This window comes from Orcinus orca, chromosome 5 (assembly GCF_937001465.1).
Source record: "Orcinus orca chromosome 5, mOrcOrc1.1, whole genome shotgun sequence".
Lineage (NCBI taxonomy): Eukaryota > Metazoa > Chordata > Mammalia > Artiodactyla > Delphinidae > Orcinus > Orcinus orca.
In genome coordinates this window covers 141,340,261-141,360,238 of record NC_064563.1, presented here as the reverse complement: position 1 = coordinate 141,360,238, position 19,978 = coordinate 141,340,261, and the positions used below count along the sequence as shown (strand labels likewise).

Here is a 19,978-nt window from a genome sequence, read left to right as displayed (position 1 = left end):
TTATTCAGATTTATGTTGCTCTTCCATATTTGTACCATTTCCTAAATTTCTCTGAGTTCATTTAGAAACATTATATTTTTCATTTGTTTCATTAACATTTCTTTCTAGTAATATGTTTTCACTGTCTGCAGCAATATTATTCTCTCCTTATTCCTTTCTTCTTACAAAAGCTCTGTGGGGAATTTGACTGTGATCCTAGTCAGTTGCTCTATTTCATGTAAAATAAAAAACTTTTAGGAAACTGGAATAGCTTTTCCGGTTTCAATAAGAGCCCTTTTCTGTTTTCATGAAGAAGAAATGAAGGACACTGAAATATAGTTTCATGAATGAGGTCTCCTGTACTTTCACCTTCCCCCAACTTTATATGTCCTTTTTTCCCTTTTCCCCACTGTCTTCATCCTCCTTAATTTGGATTCTATTACCAGCAGCGTCTCCTTAGTGCAGGACTTTGACCAGCAAGGGAACTTCAACTGGTAAGTTTTGAAAATTCATAGGGACCAGATGGACCTAACCCACAGAATTCACTGTGGGCCCCTGGTATCCTGAGAACTCAAAAACATCTCTTAATTTTAGCTTCTGTTCTCCAACTTGCCTGCCACACTTTCCAGGGACTTTTTGTTAGCTAGCCTGGGCTTCTCCTGTTCTCAGGTCCATCAGATTCCTGCTGCTCCCTTCTGCATCTTTCTGTACAAATGCTGACACCAGGCAGGTCTTGTAGTTATTGGAGATTTGTCCCCACCTACTTCTATTAGGGTTTGTAGTGATACTGTTCACCTAGTCTTATAGAAAGTGTCCATGAATTTTTGGTTTTGCTGTGCTGGTTACTCTGTTTTTAGGGAAAACTACGAAGATTCAAAAAACTATGCCCTGCTGTCATCTTCCCAGAACTCAAACGTTCTTTTGGAGGTACATTTAGTAAGTCCCTAAAATCTAAAATAATGAATATGAATCTATTTGCTTTCGCCTAGGCCTTGAATAAAGGCACTAGGGTCTAAGAAATTCAACTTTACAACATGGCTAACCTCAGGTTTCCCATCATCTTCTCTATAAATATCGTATGTTTTCTTATGAGATATATATATGATATAATCATTATTAATTGCTTTCACTTGGAAATCAGAAACTTAATAAAATATGAAACATAAAAGGATAAGGAAATGGAAAATAATGCAGAACTCTTAAAACTGAAGAAATTTATTAAAGCAGACATTCAGAGTAAAATATTTTTAGGCATTAGTAGAATGACAAAAAGTGGTTTTTTTCTAAGTGTTCGTTGAGCACTTTGTATGTCACAGGAACCCTGCGAGACACACACAGCAAAGACAAACAGGATAAGCCATGGTCCTCTGACTTTGAGAATCAGACTAGCTGGGACCAAAAAAACTGGTAAGCAAACATGTGCAAATGCCATAAAAGCATTAAATACAACCATTTGCTAGAAAGAATCCTGGGAGGAGAATATTTACTGAACTATATTAGTTTTGTCACTTTATACATTTCTGAAGCAACTGAACTTTTTCCTCCATTGAGTACACACTATCACTTTTATATTTTCTAAAACAGAAGATTCTTCTTTTTGCCAGCTGAATTAGAAACTTGTTTTTAATTATAATACTCAATGCTCACAAATGTATATTAAAAGACCAACATTCATCTAATGCTAGTGAGTATAAACTGGTACATATCACCAAACACCATTCTAAAAGTCTGTATGAAGGGCCTTAAAATTTTCCAAGCCCTATGACCTAATACTTACGCTCATAGGAATAAATTACAAGGAAATAATTTAACATACAACCCAACACTCATGCACAGATGTCAGTACTTTAAAAAAAAGTGAAAAGGAAAAGTTAAAAAAAAAATGTCTAATAAGAGAGAAACCTAACTTAACTAGGAAATGAGCATACAAAGAAATGGTTTCAACTCAGCATACTTTAAAATAAATTTCTAAAATAATTCACCTGCAAAAAGTTATAGTTCTGAATGCTCTGAATTTGCTCCAAGTTCAAAGGAACAGCAGATCACTATAGTTAGTAAGTTTCTGATGACACAGGGAAATGTTCACAATATAATGCTAGGCAATAAAAGAGAAAATATAAACAACATAAAAATAGATTCTACCCAAGCACACAAACCTGAACAGATATTCAGATGATATTAATTAATCAAAAATGGCATTGCAAACAAAACACTAGAAGGGGAAGTGCCATAGTGCGACGGGCAGTAGAACTCTGGGTATGTTTCCTTCCACTTACCTATATTCTCATAAATTTCCAAATTTTTTCACTGACGCTGTATTACTTGGTAAATACAAGTATTTATCAATTTTTTCTTGGGAGAAAAAATTAAAATCTGAGAGCAAAAATAAATCCACTAGATTTACCATTCACCAAAACCCATCAATTCATTGAATTATTAAGCACAAAATCAGACCGCTCGGGGTTAAGAAATGAATGACAGCTAAAGGAGGGAAAACACTTACAGAAAAAGACCAGGTACGCAGGACCACATGAAGAACAAGTCCAAAAGGAAGAAAATGGGCAATACACTCCCAAATATCAAAATGTACATATCCTTTTATTTCCCCCAGTGCACCCTGTACATGAATGGAATTACAGAAGTTGGTTTTATTTAAATATACAGATCTGATTTCTAATTGTTCTGCAATAGTATGCCATACTCTTGTGACCACTGAAGTATATAAACTTTGCCCTACAAAACCCACATTTTAATCTAGAATTAAAACTCTGCCATATCAAATGGTTTTAAGCACTTAAATTCATAGAAATACGGCAGACAATATGAACAAATGAGCGGAATTTAAAATAAATTTCCGGGACTTCCCTGGTGGCGCAGTTGTTAAGAATCCACCTGCCAATGCAGGGCACATGGGTTCGAGCCCTGGTCCGGGAAGATCCCACATGCTGTGGAGCAACTAAGCCCACAACTACTGAGACTGCATTCTACAGCCCACCAGCCAAAACTACTGAGCCCACGTGCCACAACTGCTGAAGCCCACGCACCTAGAGCCCATGCTCTGCAACAAGAGAAGCCACCGCAATGAGAAGCCCACACGCCGCAACAAAGAGTAGCCCCCGCTCGCCGCAACTAGAGAAACCCCGCACGCAGCAACAAAAACCCAACGCAGCCAAAAATAAATAAATAAATTTATATAAAAAAAGAATTGATTTTCAAAATAAATAAACAAATTTCCAATGTTATTCATCCTCAAAGAGTTTCAGTTCTGTATGTTCTAGAACTATTTCAAGTTTTAAAACAACTAGCCTATCACTATTGTTAAAAAACAATTTCAGTTGTTAAAGAAGCCCAACAAATAAAGAACAGTATCAACTGCTGTATCCAACAGCTTTTCCCACTAGTGTTCCCTTGGATGTTAACAGGTATAAATAAGAAATAAAAGGAAGGTGAGGTCCTTTTATCAAATAAACTGGAAAAATGCAAACACCTTTATGTTAATGTCCACAGTGATCTCTGAGGCAGTGCATTTTCCAAATTTAATCTCCTAAGTGATTTCTACATTCTAAATAAACTGAATTTGGTTATCACTTAATTCAAAGCGGTAAAAAGTAGCTCCTAGGTTCCCAAGATGACAGTGTGCTTGGGTAGAACGGTGTCACTCATCGCTAACAGGGATAAATAGGAGAGGAGGGAGCGTGTGCAGGAGAGACATGTAGGAGGCAGTTACATGAGTCTGGAGCTCAGAAGAGAAGAGTGGGACACAAAGGTAGATTTTGACAACATCGGCATGAAGGTATCAGGTGAAGCCATTACTGCAAATGCTATTAACCAGAGAGTGCTTTCTGTTTTTACTCTAGATGGCTTGAATTCAACAGACAAGTGTTTAAGATTTATCATAAACATCCACTGCAAAATTTGTTATATATCTGCCCCCTCTTCCAATTGAAATGTGTTCCTATGTGCTCCTTGATTCTAAGTACAGGGATCCTTACGAGCAGAACACTATTACAGTACCTGGTACAAAGCAAATGTTAGCCAAATAAAATGTTTGGTCATAAATGATTTTTTTTCCCAAAAATCAAAAAATAATCTAATTTTACCTAATTTACATTCTAACTATATTTTAAAATATGCAAAAATTCCCTCAAATTAAGTTAAGTACAGGAACACCTATATACACACGTACCAGAGATATATTGAAGTTTAACTTTGGTTTGCTGTTCAGTAAAAATCGATTATTAAGCTGTGGCTTTTGAAAGACAGTCAGTCAAAGCATACTTCAATGTCCTTTCTAGCATCCCTGAACCTGCACCTAAAATGAAATGGTATGAGAGAGTAAGGTATCATCACAGCTAACCAACATAAAGTCAGGACCATGAATGCCTGGGGAAACAATATTCACTTTCAAGTAGGCAAAAGCATTCTAGAAATAACTTTCAATGAAAAAACTCCTTACGAGCTTTTATGTGTTAAAATTCTATCCGTTGAAGAATAAATGTGTGCACAGTAAAACAAGAGCAAACTTCATTAATTAATGATGATTGTGAAAGCTGTTAATTTTACATTCAAAAACAATTATTAACTTTCAAACTGTTGAAAGGGAAATACGCCAACAGCTAATATGTATATTAGAGAGAGTCAGATCTTTCTTCTTGAGTTTTTTCCTTTATAAGCCAGTAAATGTTGGTAATTTTTAAAGACTATGAGGCTGAGTAAGAGACTAGATTTTATCATAAATCTAGTATTTGTAATTTTTTTGTGTTCTAGCATTCATAAAATTAACTAGATAACCTTTAAAAACTGGATTTACTCTTTAGATATTTCATTTCATCCATAAGCCTTTCAAGAAAAAGAGTTATTTAGAAACTCTTCATATCTTATGAAGGTAAACTAGAAATAAAATAGCAACTTTGCCACCTCAAAATTTCTTAAGGGAAAATCTCCAAAATCATTAATATTCATGGATAAATCTATGAGATACCCCCAAAATACTTTGTTCCTCTACTGACCTCAGGCGAAAGTGAGCATCTACTTGGTATAGCCAATGTGCAGTATAGTGCCCAAGGAGCAATCCGGGAGCTGACAGTGCTGAGCAACTGTTCCTGCACCAAAAGGTCAAACGTATAAAATCTGACAACAAAATTTTCATAAAATTCTATAATTTTTTCTGTAAATATTCCTATTTATTCCTCTATGACACTGACATTCAGCCTCAGCATCATGTTGCTTTTGTCAGCCACTCAGCCAGCATGTGTACATGGTGTACCTCTAATACGTACAGGCAAATATACATGTGTACCCGAGAGACAGATTACAGAGATAATTACTCAAACACCTTTTACTCAAAAAAGAATTATCATCAGATTCTTTGAGTCCCTCATGAATGTAAAGTATGATTTGATCTATAATTAAATTTAATATATATTCAAGCACATTTCTTCATACAAAATGGCACACCTGAGACATTGTTTTTTAAAATCCCGAGCTGAAGTCAAAAAATGATAATTTTTTTTCTTTTTAGAAAACAAAGATCACCCAAATAAAAAGCAATCACAAAATCCTTAACACCTTCACCAATAACGTAATTAAGCATCTATCCAAGATTTATGTGGTTACTTCTTTTCCAGTTAAAGATCACTCTTTTAAACAGTTTATAAATCAAATAAGACTATCTCTGACCAGGCCTGCAAATACAAGCCACTTGGTTCAACAAAATACCTCCTAATCGGCCTGATTTAAGAACATTCAAGTTTAAAAGTTAGTTAACACTTCATCCATTAGCTACACTACATTTTCAAGAGCCCAAACGCAGCCACAGATGGAACAAGCCTCCATTTTTCCATGTATAAGATCACCTCAAATAATTATAAAGCAATCAAAAATATTCTTTCAAAAATGCCTTCTATACTGCTTCTCTTGTATAAATACAAATGACAAAAGGATAAACGGGAAGGAGAAAAGGAAGAAAGAAAGGAGAAAGAGAGGAATGAAGGAAGGGATGGAGAGGCAGGAAAGAAAAAACAAAATCCCAGACCATATTTTTTAAGGAATCATACATATGGGTATAATATCCTTAACTGAATTATCAGAGACTTAAGACACACTACTAACATCTACTCCCTATGCCTTTAAAAAATCTGCTCTCTTCTAACAGGGGTCTGGGGGAACATGCATTCAACCATAAAGGTGAATATTTTATTTATTTTTAACAGAAATACTTCAATTCTCGCCAAAGTATTAGCCAACACCCCTTTTGAAAAGGTCAAGTACTAGCAATCACTATGCTGTATTTGTATTAATAACACTATCTGTCACTGATTATCAAACTGATTCCCAAAGTCAAGTTTAATAAATATCCCAACTATCTTTGCATTTATTGATCTAAATAATTCTCCCCACTAATGCTGTTTATCAGAAAGCTCCCGCATTCAAAATATACCACCAGTTCCCACATTCTCTCAGACAGCCACAGTTTTACTGTATTTCAAAACTTGAGTCACCTGTATGCATCGTCTTCTTTCAAGTCTCATATCATCCTGATGGGGTGGGGGAAGGGAGGGAAGAGTCCAGCAGCAAAACTATAACACTGTGTGAAGAAAAACAGATTATGATAAGAGATAAGGATGCAAGACAATTACCCCTAATTGAGGAACATCTAATGTAAATACAATCCCCAAAACATAGAGATAAAATTACTGCAAATTCATTTCCTCACATTTATATAAGCTTACTCGAAAATAATTTTCATTAATGAAAAGCAATTATATATAAAATATAAAATATTTAATTGTCAGGGAGAAAAACAGTTTTAAAATCTGACTACTACCAACAAAAATTTCACACATTTCTAGGGATGAAATAAACTGTCAATATTACACTATTCTATGTAATTTTATCTGAATAAAAAACATCTACATTTTGTAATCTACATCAATTCACAAATCAGTAAATGTGAATTCACTTTTCACCATGGCTTACTATCAGAGGTAATGAAACTTACTCTATAGGAACGATCACATCAATCTACCAATGTTACTGGTAAATTAAGTTCTGAGACACTGCTCACCAACTGTTCCCCTAAGCCCACAAGCCCTCTTTTGCTCTAGGAGTGGCTTCTTGTACTTATTGTAATTCTTTCACTTTACTTCCTACTTATTACTTCCACTGCTATTTTATGATTGGCCAGCAAATTCCATGACTGATGGGAAAGAAAAGCAACCTGGTAGCTATTGTCAACTGAGAGCACGTGATGACAGACAAGACAAAGACAAGCACAGGCTGAAACCTAACTTATAAATGAGTCTGGTCTAAAGATCTATTTTTCAAATTGATGCTGTGGAAGTAAGTATTATTCCTAATGAAACAATGTTGCTTATGTTGGCCAAGTTCCCAGACTAGCCAAAAGACATCTATTGAACCCAAAAGATAATTACACCAGCCATGGGCACTGGGGACCCTGCAGAAGAAACATAGAAACTTAACCAATTCTAGATCCTCTCTTTATCCGGACAAATTCTGAAATAGGTTGTTTTCCTTTGTTAGCACTCTCTCAACTCCTGATGCCTGTAATTCCCTAAATTTTACATTATGACATTCCAATCATCCTGCTAATAACAACGCTTTCCCCTAAGTATGTTCCTAAATTACCACCCAAAGCTCCTACTGCCTCAGTGTAGTTCATTTCAGGTATGTGATAGGAAGAAATCAACAGGGCTGAAATAATTCACTTTAATATTTGCAGTTTTCAACAAGGATGCTAGCTAGTTAGCCCAAATAAACCCCTAAATGATAGAATTCTAACAGTGTTGCAAAATAATGTTAAAAACTACTGAGATAGTTTGAGGAAAAACATTTTTATGCAAGTGGGTCATAATATGGATTTGACTATTTATTGCCACCAAATATTTCTGCTTTTCACTTATTTCTGCTTCTACTTACTTTTGAACCCCAGAAGTTCTTTAAAAGCTCAAATTCTGTACTCCAAATAGCAGCAACTGAAAGAGCAGCTCAGGGAAGGGGTTTACATGTATGAATTACTTGTAAATTAGGAACTACCTGTGTCTGAAATCATTCCCTGGATTCCAGATTCCATTCCTAAAGAACCACTTTTCCAGCTTAGATGCTGCTGTGGTATCAAGGAAAACCCTAGGCATGTGACCAATTAGTACCCAACTTGGGGGAAAGGCGATATGGACAGATAAATGGATGAACATTAAAGTAGTGCATCAAAATAGTTTTATTTGCAAAAATAATATTTGAATCATCAAGATTCAAGATTTTTTACTTCAAAGACATAGTTTTCTAATATTTTTCCCTCATAAATGGTCAGTCTTTACAATTCTAGCATAAACCATGGTAAAGGAAAATGTGAATTTTTAAATCTCTTGCCTGAACTGCACATTTTCAAATCCTTCAGGCTCTTGACATCACATTCTTCACCTGTAAGATGTCACAATGCTACCTATACCCTGCCAACTTCAATGGTTTCAATAGGAAAAGATGAGTCGGCCAGTGGCACAATGGATAATGCATCTGACTCTGGATTATCAAAATGGTCTCACCCTAAAACTGACATCTTTTAGAAAAAAAATCAACCATTTAATCACACTCATTTGAAGAGCAGCCTTTAGCAAAGGGTAAAGAATTTCTGTAAGTTACAAAATCTGCTGCTGACATATGCAGCAACTAAACCATCATATACTGAGAAATGATAAACTCCTCAAGTCTTGACCTTAGATTACTTTAAATAAAGATTCTAGTGATTATTCCAATATATCCTTCAGGCTGGTCACTTTTCAAAAAATAGATGTGAGTTTTAATGACAATAAGTAAGTAACAGCGAACAACAAATGTACTTTGCAATTATAGATACAATTTTCTTTCTAAAGAAGCTTACAAATCCAGACAGTCATATTTTTCTTTTTTTCTGAGAAAAACCTACAGTGATTTTTTTATCTTTCCTCCCACAAATGGAGCCATTCACAAATTATGGAGCAAAATTAGATGCCAACAAAAAGCATCTACTATCCTTACCATAGGAACCTCCCATAGTCCTCAAAATCTTTTACAGTATGTTTTAGCTCACATTTTGCCCAAGGCAATACAATGGTCTATGAACGATCTAGAAACTGAGCTTAAGTGGTTTCTGAAGTTAACTTACAAACCAATTTTTAGTTGTCTGAAAATCACTGCATAAAATTAACCTACAGCACATCTGCAGGGATAACAGAATTTCAACAAGCTGAGTTTACGTGCATGGTATGCTCAGGAAGGTATCAGACTCGGTCTCTTTGCGTCTGTCTCTCTTTCTCAAGAGGGGTGGGGGAGATGAGAGGAGGGGAGAGAGGGTGGGAGGATATCGAGACACCTAATCAAAAGCACTGTCATGCTGAGATTTATAAAATTACTACAAATCTGAAAAAAACTAGAGTGGCAAAACTATGATTGAAATGAATGCATTAGCATGATACGGCAAATCCAGATTAACTGAAGAGTTAAACTAAATGGCAGGTATTAATGTATTCTCTAATGACACAATGTTTTGTACTGAGGCAAAACTAAAAACTGTATCTAGTTTTGTTTTTTTTTAAAATAATTTTATTTATTTATTTTTGACTGTGATGGGTCTTTGTTGCTGTGCGTGGGCTTTCTCTATTTGCGGCGAGCGGGGGCTACTCTTCGCTGTGGTGCGCGGGCTTCTCGTTGTGGTGGCTTCTCTTATTGCGGAGCCCAGGCTCTAGGCGTGCGGGCTTCAGTAGTTGTAGCACGCGGGCTCAGTAGTTGTGGCTTGCAGGTTCTAGAGCTCAGGCTCAGTATTTGTGGCGCTCGGGCCTATCTGCTCCGCAGCATGTGGGATCTTCCCGGACCTGGGCTTGAACCCATGTCCCCTGCATTGGCTGGCGGTTTCTTAACAACTGAGCTAACAGGGAAGCCCTATATCTAGTTCCAAAATAACTAAAGTAGTAGGGAAGTATCATAAGCAGCCAGTGAAAAAACTCAGTCTGATACAAGCTTCAGAAGTACTGGTAGGTACTATTTTATTTCTTAAGCTGGGTACAAGTATACAGTTGTTTTTTTTATGACCTTTTAATTTTATGTGTTATATCAATATATATTCTCATATATTCACAATTTTAAAAATTTAACCCACATGAAAAAATAAAATATAATGCACAAAGATTTAAAAGGACAATTCTGATAGTTCAGAAGATGCCAATTAAGAATAAGCTACAAAAAAATAAAAAAATAACAAGCTACAAAACTGAAAACAAAGTTGAGAGAGTGGCATGGACTTATATGTACTCCCAAATGTAAAATAGATAGCTAGTGGGAAGCAGCCGCATAGCACAGGGAGATCAGCTCCGTGCTTTGTGACCACCTAGAGGGGTGGGATAGGGAGCATGGAAGGGAGGCGCAAGAGGGAGGAGATATGGGGATATATGTATATGTACAGCTGATTCACTTTGTTATAAAGCAGAAACTAACACACCATTGTAAAGCAATTATACTCCAATGAAGATGTTAAAAAAAAAATGAAAACGAATTTGGAAGACCTAAAATTTGATTCCATGGATCAAATTACAATGTGATTATCTTAAAATTATACCCTGTGATTAGCTTTCCTTATAAACTTCTGCTCATTTACACTAACAGAGCAAGGAAGTGATAGAAGAAAATGTCTTTTTTCCAGATAATAATTTTAGAAATAGATTTTCAAGAATTATAATAGCCAAAGGAGTCATGGGGGAAATGTTCTGATACCTAACACACAAGGAAAATAAAAAATCTATAACTCTAATTCCCAATAAGATGATCAAATGGCATACACAGAAAAAAGTCCTTTCACTAACTGGGGCTTTCAAGAGAAATCCTAAAAACCAAGAACATTTATGATTTCCGCCAGGATCCCTAGGAAATAGTCACAGTCTTAAAAAAAAAAAAAAAAAAAAAGTAAAAAGGCAAAAAGCATTATGATGATATCAAATCGAAATTATAAGTAAAAGTGCAGGGAAAAAGCCATTTGCTATACACCATCAGCTGAGACACTTCACAGACGTTGACACACACCACACACCGTACAAGTAGGCACTGTTATTTCAACAGTGGGGAAATCAAGGGTCAGAGAGATTAACCTGCCTGGCCTATGGGCACAGCTTGAGAACTCTGGTCCCACACCAAAGTTCACTACTTTCCACCACTCCAAGATGCCTCTCATTAGGGATCATTGAAATGGTTAGGAGAAAATTGCAAACCTGCAAGAATCTAGGTGACTTAGTCTGATTTTAGACTCACCACTCTTCTGCCTCAACCATACCAAACATGAAATAAAGCTCATAAGCAGTAAATTAATTTGTATAAAGTATTTCACTTTAGGGGAATGGAAAAGTAACTCTCCTGCAAAGTCAGCCTAGCAGAGAAATTCTGATTATAGCATGTAACAGTTCGTTCTATATTCCCTTTACCAAAAAAAAAAAAACAAAAGAATTAAGGAGACAAGATGAAAAGAGTGTAAAAACCAACAGCAGGTTAAGTTATTTTTGCACTAAAGCCTCAGGCAAGATAAAAAGAACATGAAGGACTGAAAACCTGGGTCTTGGAATATATGACTCCAATGGCACGGTGGAAGTGGAAGTAGCTGATACATGGGTTTAAGGGGAAGAAGGATGTGATTTCTCATGAAACTGTACATAAAGAACTAACACAACCCTGAGTGAGCACCAGAGAAAAGGTTCAAGAAGACAGAGCTGAGTGGATTAAATAAATATTGTCCCAATTTTTGCTACCTCAAGCACCAAGTTACCTGGCCTCTCCCGGACTATATCTGGGCTAAACTGAGACAAAATTAGGCACTGAGTATTCGTATATGGCAATAAATACAGGAAAACAGGAGGGAAATAACTCATAGGCATATTACCTGTTACAACACATAACGCATTGACAAATATCTTTTTTAAGACTGGTGGGCAGAGACTGAAAAGTTTCTAGGAGTAAGCTATGACCAAATAAAAGTACGGTACCCTGCCACTAATTCAAAACATACAGAGACTTCCCTGGTGGCGCAGTGGTTAAGACTCCGCCTGCCAATGCAGGGGACACGGGTTCGATCCCTGGTCCGGGAAGATCCCACATGCCACGGAGCAACTAAGCCCGTGAGCCACAACTACTGAGCCTGCGCTCTAGAGCCCACACGCCTAGAGCGCGTGCTCCACAACAAGAGAAGCCACCGCAACAAGAAGCCCACGCGCCGCAATGAAGAGTAGCCCCCGCTCGCCAAAACTAGAGAAAGCCCGTGCACAGCAACGAAGACCCAACACAACCAAGATAAATAAATAATTTATTTTTTAAAAAAACATATAAACTACCAGTGATACTTTATTTTGCTTGCCATCCTTTGTCTCCTTTAGTGAGTGTGAAAACAATGATTTTCACAGGTTTATTTCAACCTTCAAGTCTATCAACCTATCTGCATGTATTCTCTTATACTCCAAGTTCCTCAAACATTAATATTCAGACCACAGCACTTTTCAGGAACCTAACTTCCACTACTGGAGAGTGACTACTACTATATAAAGTAGATACTAGGACATATCCCTGTCATAAGCAGACCTAAGTTCCAGAAGGCTCACTTCTAAGATTTGGTTGAAAGGCAACATTAAGTACTATCTTAGTTATATGTGGAATTAAGCAGACTGAAAATACCAACTTGCCTCTAGCCCACCTCTCTCCTTTAAGGTTCAGGCCCACATTTCTGAGAGTCCAGTGAACGAGCTTGATTTTGTTTCCCACTTATAACTGCATATGAGGTATCTTATATTTAATGTACAAATAAACATTTTCCTTTAATTCACTTAATTCTCATAAATAATTACATAAGTTAAGTAGCACTATTACCCGTTTTACAGGTGAGGAAACTAAGACCCAGAGAGGTGAAGTTGCCCCAAGTCACACAGGACGAATTGTAGAGAGATAAGATTCAAATCTAACCAAACAGACTCCAAAGCCGCTGATCTCAGGTCCCACATTAAACTGAATTTGTCATTTCCCCACTCTTCTCTCTTGATCAAAAAAGACGAGGAATGACCAGGCAGGACAGGAAAAAAATCCACTTCTCCTTCCTGTACTCTCAGTTTTGGTTAACGGGTATCACTACACCCCAATCTCCCAAACTAAAACCCTAATATCATCTAGGACCTCTTTGCTATTGCTTACCCCACATCCAATCCACACAAATTCTTGTGTTGAGAAATTCCCTGGCGGTCCAGTGGTCAGGACTCGGCGTTTTCACTGCCAGGGCCCAGGTTCGATCCCTGGTTGGGGAACTAAGATCTCACAAGCTTCGAGGCGCGGCCAAAATAAGAAAAGTGAGTTCTGTGAGCTATTCTAGGAAATGAATCAAACCTAAGGAGGAGGTCACAGGAACCTCCAGTTTGTAGCCAGTCAGACGCCCAGGTAACAACCTGGGCTTGTGCTTGGTGTCAGAAGTGGAGGGTCTTACAGGACTGAGCCCTTTACCAGGTAGACAGTGTGAGAATTGCGTTGAATTCTCAGACACCCCGCTGCCATCTGAGAACTGCTTGGTGTGAAAAAGCCCCTCCCTCGTGAAAAACACACACACACACACACACACACACACACACACACACACACACACACCCTCACATGCTGGAACTGGGTACAGGAATCCTTTGTAAATAGGAATTAAAAGCAAAGTAATATGAACAAAACAAATTTTTTCAATCGCTTCTGCTGATGCGCTTGCTTCACATCACCTACACACAACATACTCAAACTTTCTATTACTCAAATCGATCCTGCTCATAAGAGGAATTAAAAAGGGGTGGCCCAACGACCTCTAGCTGCTTTGAGAATCAAACAAGGTTGAGACCCAGCGCTCAGTGTCATCCCCCGTTACATTTCCCTCCCTAACCTGACATCTGGGGTGATCTCATGCATGCATGTATTCCAGAAACAAAGCCTATCTATCAGACAGAAGACACTTAGGAAGAATATGTTCAATCAATAATAGTCTGCGACCCCTTCTCATAACTAGTTTCTAAGAAATGCAATAAAAAAACTGCTCACTCTTTCCTTTCTGATAGTACCGACTTTTCTAAACAGAATGGTCTAAAGTATTTATATGTATGTGTGTGTTTCTAAAGTATTTTATATACACACAATTTTATTTATAAAGTATACATTATATGTAATTAATTTGCATAAGTACATGCACACATATACTTAGTTGATTATGTGTACTTTAATACATATAATTATATATAATCTTATGAACCACTTTTTTAATTATCCTTGAATTTCAAAAATACAGAAAAACAACAAGATCCAGAAATAATAAAAAAACACACACTATTATTAACAGCTTACATTTTCTTCCAATAAGCCTATTACTAAGAGTAGTAAAATGAGTTTAGTTGCACTTATTTTCCCTGCTAGACTTTTGTGGAACTTAGAGAAATGCTACCTCCTAAAAAATTCTTAAAATGTGTGACCTTGTATTTCAGGGTACCAATCATCCTCCATGTCTCTTTCACCTTTGGCTCCAAACTCAGGTGTTACTCTCCAGTTCCATCATCTGGCCCCTCCAACTCATTCTTCTATACATCTTTCCCTCTAAAAGAAGTACTTCAAAGATTTACTCTGAACTAATAATTCCAGACTCTCTTCTCTACCCTGACCGCTCACTCAGTATCTAGTCCAACAGCTGCTGGATGCTGCGTGCAGTGCCACATTACTACCTCAACTCACTATGCCTAAAAGGCATCCTCATCCCTTCCTTACACAGCTCACACTGCCATCTCTACACGTGCCCCCGACACCACAACCATGCTAGTAACTGCTGACTTCTTTAGCTACTCTAAACAGTCTCACTAAATTCTATCGATTTTCAAAATGCCTCATGCCTTTCCATTCTCGTCCACGCCTACTGTTATCACCCTGGTCCATGTCCTTATATCAGTCCCTATTTCACACATATTACAGAGGCCTCCTAAACTAAGCATCTCCTAGGCCAGACAGTATGTCAGAAACAGTACAGGAGGTTGCCAAAACTAGACTGCAGACTCCACCCCAAAAGATCCTGATTCAGGAAGCGTGGAGAAGGACTCAAGAATCTGGTTGTTTTTAAACAAGAACTTCCAGGTTATTCTTGAGCACAGCCGATTTGGGAACTGTTTTACTTAAAGACAGCTCATCCCTTGTCCCATTTCATCACACCTTTAGCTGCCACGCATACATCCCTGAAGCACAGACTTTCAACCTGGATTTAACCCCTCTGTAATTTAGGAACATTAGATCAAATCTTATCGCCCTGAACTCAGAGCTCAGCATGGCATTCTATAAAATGCCACTTAACCTCCTTCTGCATCAACGCTCAAATCATTCCCCCTTCCTAAAACTTGCCCTTTCTTTACCTAAATCCTATCCACTCTTCAAGACCACCTTAATTCTCCCTCATCCAGCTTAAAGCCACTCCAATCTCTCCTCTGAACTTGCGTTTACTTATCGACCACTATATTTTAGTAATTATTTATGTTATATTCTTACTCAAGTGATAGTATCTACTGCTTGGTGAATCTCAATCTCATATTTCTATTATAGCCTAGGAGATGTTCAATAAGCACGTTAGAATGATAGAATAACAACATGGAAAATACTGTCTTATATAGAAAAAGTGGGCTATAAAGCAGTATGCAAATATATTCATTTTTAAAAAGGAGAGAGTAACTGTGTGCAGAGAAAAAAAAAAAAAGACAGGTTATACACAAAATGCAAATAGTTATCTCCAGAGAGAGGAACTGCAGGAAATTGTTATTCTTATCTTCAGTATTTTTTAAAGTTTCTAAAATGAATGGGCATTTTGTAATGAAACGAAATCTTAAACCTAGAATCTTAAACCTTAAAATCTTAAACTAGGATTTTCTTGATCAATGGCAATTCTGTATAAATGACTGGCATGGGGTATCAGCAGCCATACTGTCACAATCCTAACACATATGACTGATGTGTTAATGTCAACATTTCCCAACCTATATTTCAAATTCCGCTGGCCTCACTAGACTGGATGTTCAACTTTGGGGACCTCTCATTCACAGTCATGTAAATCAGTTACATACACGGGCATGCTATTTTGCTAGCTGCCTGTGTGGAGTTTTATTTGTTTGTTTCTTGTTCTGGTTTGTCCTTTCAATCAAAACTGAAAACTTTAACATAGTAATGCTGCTCTTATGTGGAAATATCCAAAAAGAAACACACAACAGGTAAGAAAACTAGAACTAATATTAAAATAAATCTTAGAAATAAAGGTCTAGTTATACCTTTAAATCGCCATCTTAAGCACCCCTTCCTCCTTATGCAGAATAAAATCCTAAATTTATAGTGAAAATCTACCCATCTCCAAGAATAATTCTCATGATAAACTATACAGAGAATTTTCAATCCTGAATCAAACTGTATGCTAAATTCCTCCATACTAACTTACGTTCATGTTTTTTTATGCACTCTGAAGAAACAGAAAATAACTATACAAAGCCTACAAAACACGCTTCAGATGCACAGAGACTTATTCCTCAGCTTCTTCTCCAGCTGAACATCAAGACACTCAACCTCTCTTCTCAAATTTAATTAGCCAGTCCCAGTCCATTTTTCTTGCTCGAATCTTATGCTTTATTTCTCAATTTATAATCTTCAAATCTATACATGGTATACTTGAACATGAGCTTCAGCAAAAGTAAGTATTATTCCCATACAATTTTCTTCATGTAACACTGATTCACATTCTGCTTGTAGTCTATTTTGCTTCACATTCAACCTCTTTTAGAAATACATTTCATGATGAAAAATACAAAATTTATATACAAAAGTACATCATCAAAAATAAAAAATCAGAAACAATAAAAATGTTCAACAACACTTTCAAAAGAAAAGAGGACAAAGATTATTGTACATTCACATGATAAAATATTATGTAATCATTTAAGTTCTTAAAACAATTATATTACATGAGGGGAAAAGGCATGCATTATATTTTATCAGAAAGAACTCAAAATCTTCATCAAAGCGCAGTCTCAGGAAAGTTAAAAACAAAAAAAAAGAATAGAAAAAACTCTGGAAGAAAATACATAAACTATTAATATTGAATGTCTTTGGCTAATAAAAGACTGGACGGTTTTTATTGTCTTCTTTACACTTTTCAGTGCATCACAACTTTTATAAATATGCACGTTTGTTTGTTTTTTGCGGTACGCAGGCCTCTCACTGTTGTGGCCTCTCCCGTTGCGGAGCACAGGCTCCGGACGCGCAGGCTCAGCGGCCATGGCTCACGGCCCCAGCAGCTCTGCGGCATGTGGGATCTTCCTGGATCAGGGCACGAACCCGTGTCCCCTGCATCGGCAGGCGGACTCTCAACCACTGCACCACCAGGGAAGCCCTATGCACATGTTTTATAATCAGGAAAAAATGGTCCAAGAAATTCAGCCAACATAAAAGTTGACACGGAATCTAGCTAAAGCCACAACTATGAAACAACCTTTAAGTACCTCCAATGTTTAAAACTCCAGTAAAGGTGAAAAGCTCATGAAAATAAACTATTAAAGATATTTGCAGGCTTCCCTGGTGGCCCAGTGGTTGAGAGTCCGCCTGCCGATGCAGGGGACATGGGTTCGTGCCCCGGTCCGGGAAGATCCCACATGCTGCAGAGTGGCTGGGCCCGTGAGCCATGGCCGCTGAGCCTGCGCGTCCGGAGCCTGTGCTCCGCAACGGGAGAGGCCACAACAGTGAGAGGCCCACGTACAGCTAAAAAAAAAAAGATCTCTGCTTTTAAAACTCAGTTAATATACTGCTAGGTCACTGTCCATGGTAGGACCCCCAAAAAGTGCTTTGTGCTGCTTAACCTGGTGTTCAAGGCCCAAAGCCGTCAGGCTCCGGAGTCAGCCTGCCCTAGTTTAACTCCTGGCTCCACAACTTACTAGGTGGCCTCACGCAAAGTTCTAAACTCCTAGTTGACTAAGTGCCCTCATTTACAAAGTGAAGATTACCCCATAAAATAGTGCTGCTATCGATGACATAGCACATGTAAAGCATTTAAAGCACTGCCCGGTAAATGCTCATTACCTGTTCACTTCTTCATACTGTCATATTTTATACTGTCATTATTATCTCCACCTTTCCAGTCTTATTTCCTACTATATGCTTTCCCCAAATCTACACTCTATCCACGAGGGACAAAGATCATTCCCCCAACATCACTTTTTTGCTCAGACTCCATGAGCCTTCCTTCCGTTTCTGCCTGTCAACACCAATGCCTTCTCCTCCAGAAAGTCTCCCACCAGCAACCTCTACAGTAGACACCACTTCCCCTCAACCCTGCCACAGCAGTATTTATACCAGATTAAGGCCCTAACCCCACTCTGCCTTCAACTGTAGCTAACTATATGCTTGACAGCACCTAGCCCCAGAAAGTGAGAACAGCCTGTTCAACTCACCCTCCAGATGGCCAGCTTCCTCAACTATAGCTGACTCTCAATACAGGAGGGAGAGGAAACCAGTATCATCAAACTACATCATCTCCAAAAAAATATCTGCTTTTGGTTGCTTTGTTGAAACAAATGAGTTAAATTTTTTAAATATTTAAGACAAGATTATAAGCACAGTTAAGTCATACCTGCAATCTAATGATGGAACAAATGACTTTGCTAATTCATTTCAATGCAAAAGGCACAAAACTGAGTATTTCTGATACTCAGAGAATGGTATATGAACTAAAAAAATATTTTATATAATTATCAATTCTCTATAAATAGCCATAATCAGATAAAGCTTGGGCACAGTTTTTGTTTCTTGTTTTGAGTTTGTTTTTTTTTCCTCTTAAACACCAAGCCTCTTTTCTAAAGAGAATATTTTTAAATGTGGTATTATTTATATTGAAAATGTTAGCAAACCAGGTGCGCAAAATAGTGACAACTGTGGAAGCAGGAGGACAGGGACATGAGGGTTCATTATATTCTCTACTTTTATGTATGTTTCAAGTTTTCCATAATTAAAAAAAAATTTTAAATAGAAGTGGTGATATATGAAAGAAGTATTAGAAATACAATTCTTTAAACTATAAAATAAGTGAGATACTTGACAAAAGCAGCTAACTAAAAGAAATTTAAAGATTTGATATTCTATGACAGAGAACTTAAAAACATACCATGACTAAGCAAAATTTGCTTTTTTTTATTCTTTTGTTTGTTTCTCTTTTGGGAGAGGAGATAGGGGTTAAAATTGCTTGGGAAACTATTTTACATAAAATGCTTTATATAAATAACTAACCAAGATTTACCTATGTAAACTTTGATTCCTATAAAATTTTTCACAGGGACATTTATTGTGTTAATAAATATACAGCTGTGATGTGAAAATTCAGGGAATTGGGGTGAAATTCCTTTTAGGGTGTCATCAGTTAGCTCTGAGGGATCAACAAAGCACAAACTTCCTAGTGCCAAAGTCCACAAGACAGACAGATCCCACTACTAGTTTTAGCAGCTAACGTTCTCTAGCCACTCTTGGAGAAAAAAAAAATTGAACATTTTAACAACTTGCCCCAAAATTTCCTCTTGCTACCCAAAGTCATAATTGATGTTTGATCTTCCTGTTTTTTCAATATTACAAAGAGTAACATGTTTTTTGTGGTAGCTAATACATATGGATTATACAATAACACTGAATTTAGTATCAGATTGAGAGCAAGAGGTCTTCAATTTCATTTAATTCAAATCAATCCTTTAGTAGATGTGGAAACTCAGGTCTAGAGGTTATGTGCCTTACTTAAAGAGTATGTGAAAGTAAAATAAACAGATCAGAAAAGATCTGATTATCAAACCAATGATAATAGCAAAATAATACTTAATTGCCATTTTAATTGAGCTGCATTGCTACAAAGAAATATGGGCAAACATATATCTGTACAACAACAACATAAGCATACTTATGTTTCTTTTCA

General features: G+C 37.1%; 1 protein-coding gene across 14 annotated transcripts in view; it reads right to left on the bottom strand.

Moving 5' to 3' along the window:
• Positions 1-19,978, bottom strand: part of DYRK1A (dual specificity tyrosine phosphorylation regulated kinase 1A) — a 145,404-nt gene that overhangs the window by 87,182 nt on the left and 38,244 nt on the right. For 9 of the 14 annotated variants that reach the window (XM_033418293.2, XM_033418298.2, XM_033418292.2 and 6 more), the window contains one exon: positions 6,480-6,565. The exons of 1 other annotated variant lie outside the window; for it this stretch is intronic. In XM_033418293.2, the coding sequence (XP_033274184.2) occupies positions 6,480-6,509 (30 nt within the window). In that variant the 5' untranslated portion in view covers positions 6,510-6,565. Of the gene's footprint in view, positions 1-4,165; positions 4,292-4,988; positions 5,082-6,479; positions 6,566-13,188; positions 13,207-19,978 lie in introns of those variants that run through there. 4 more of the 14 variants (XM_049710612.1, XM_049710616.1, XM_049710615.1 and 1 more) reach the window with 3 other exon arrangements.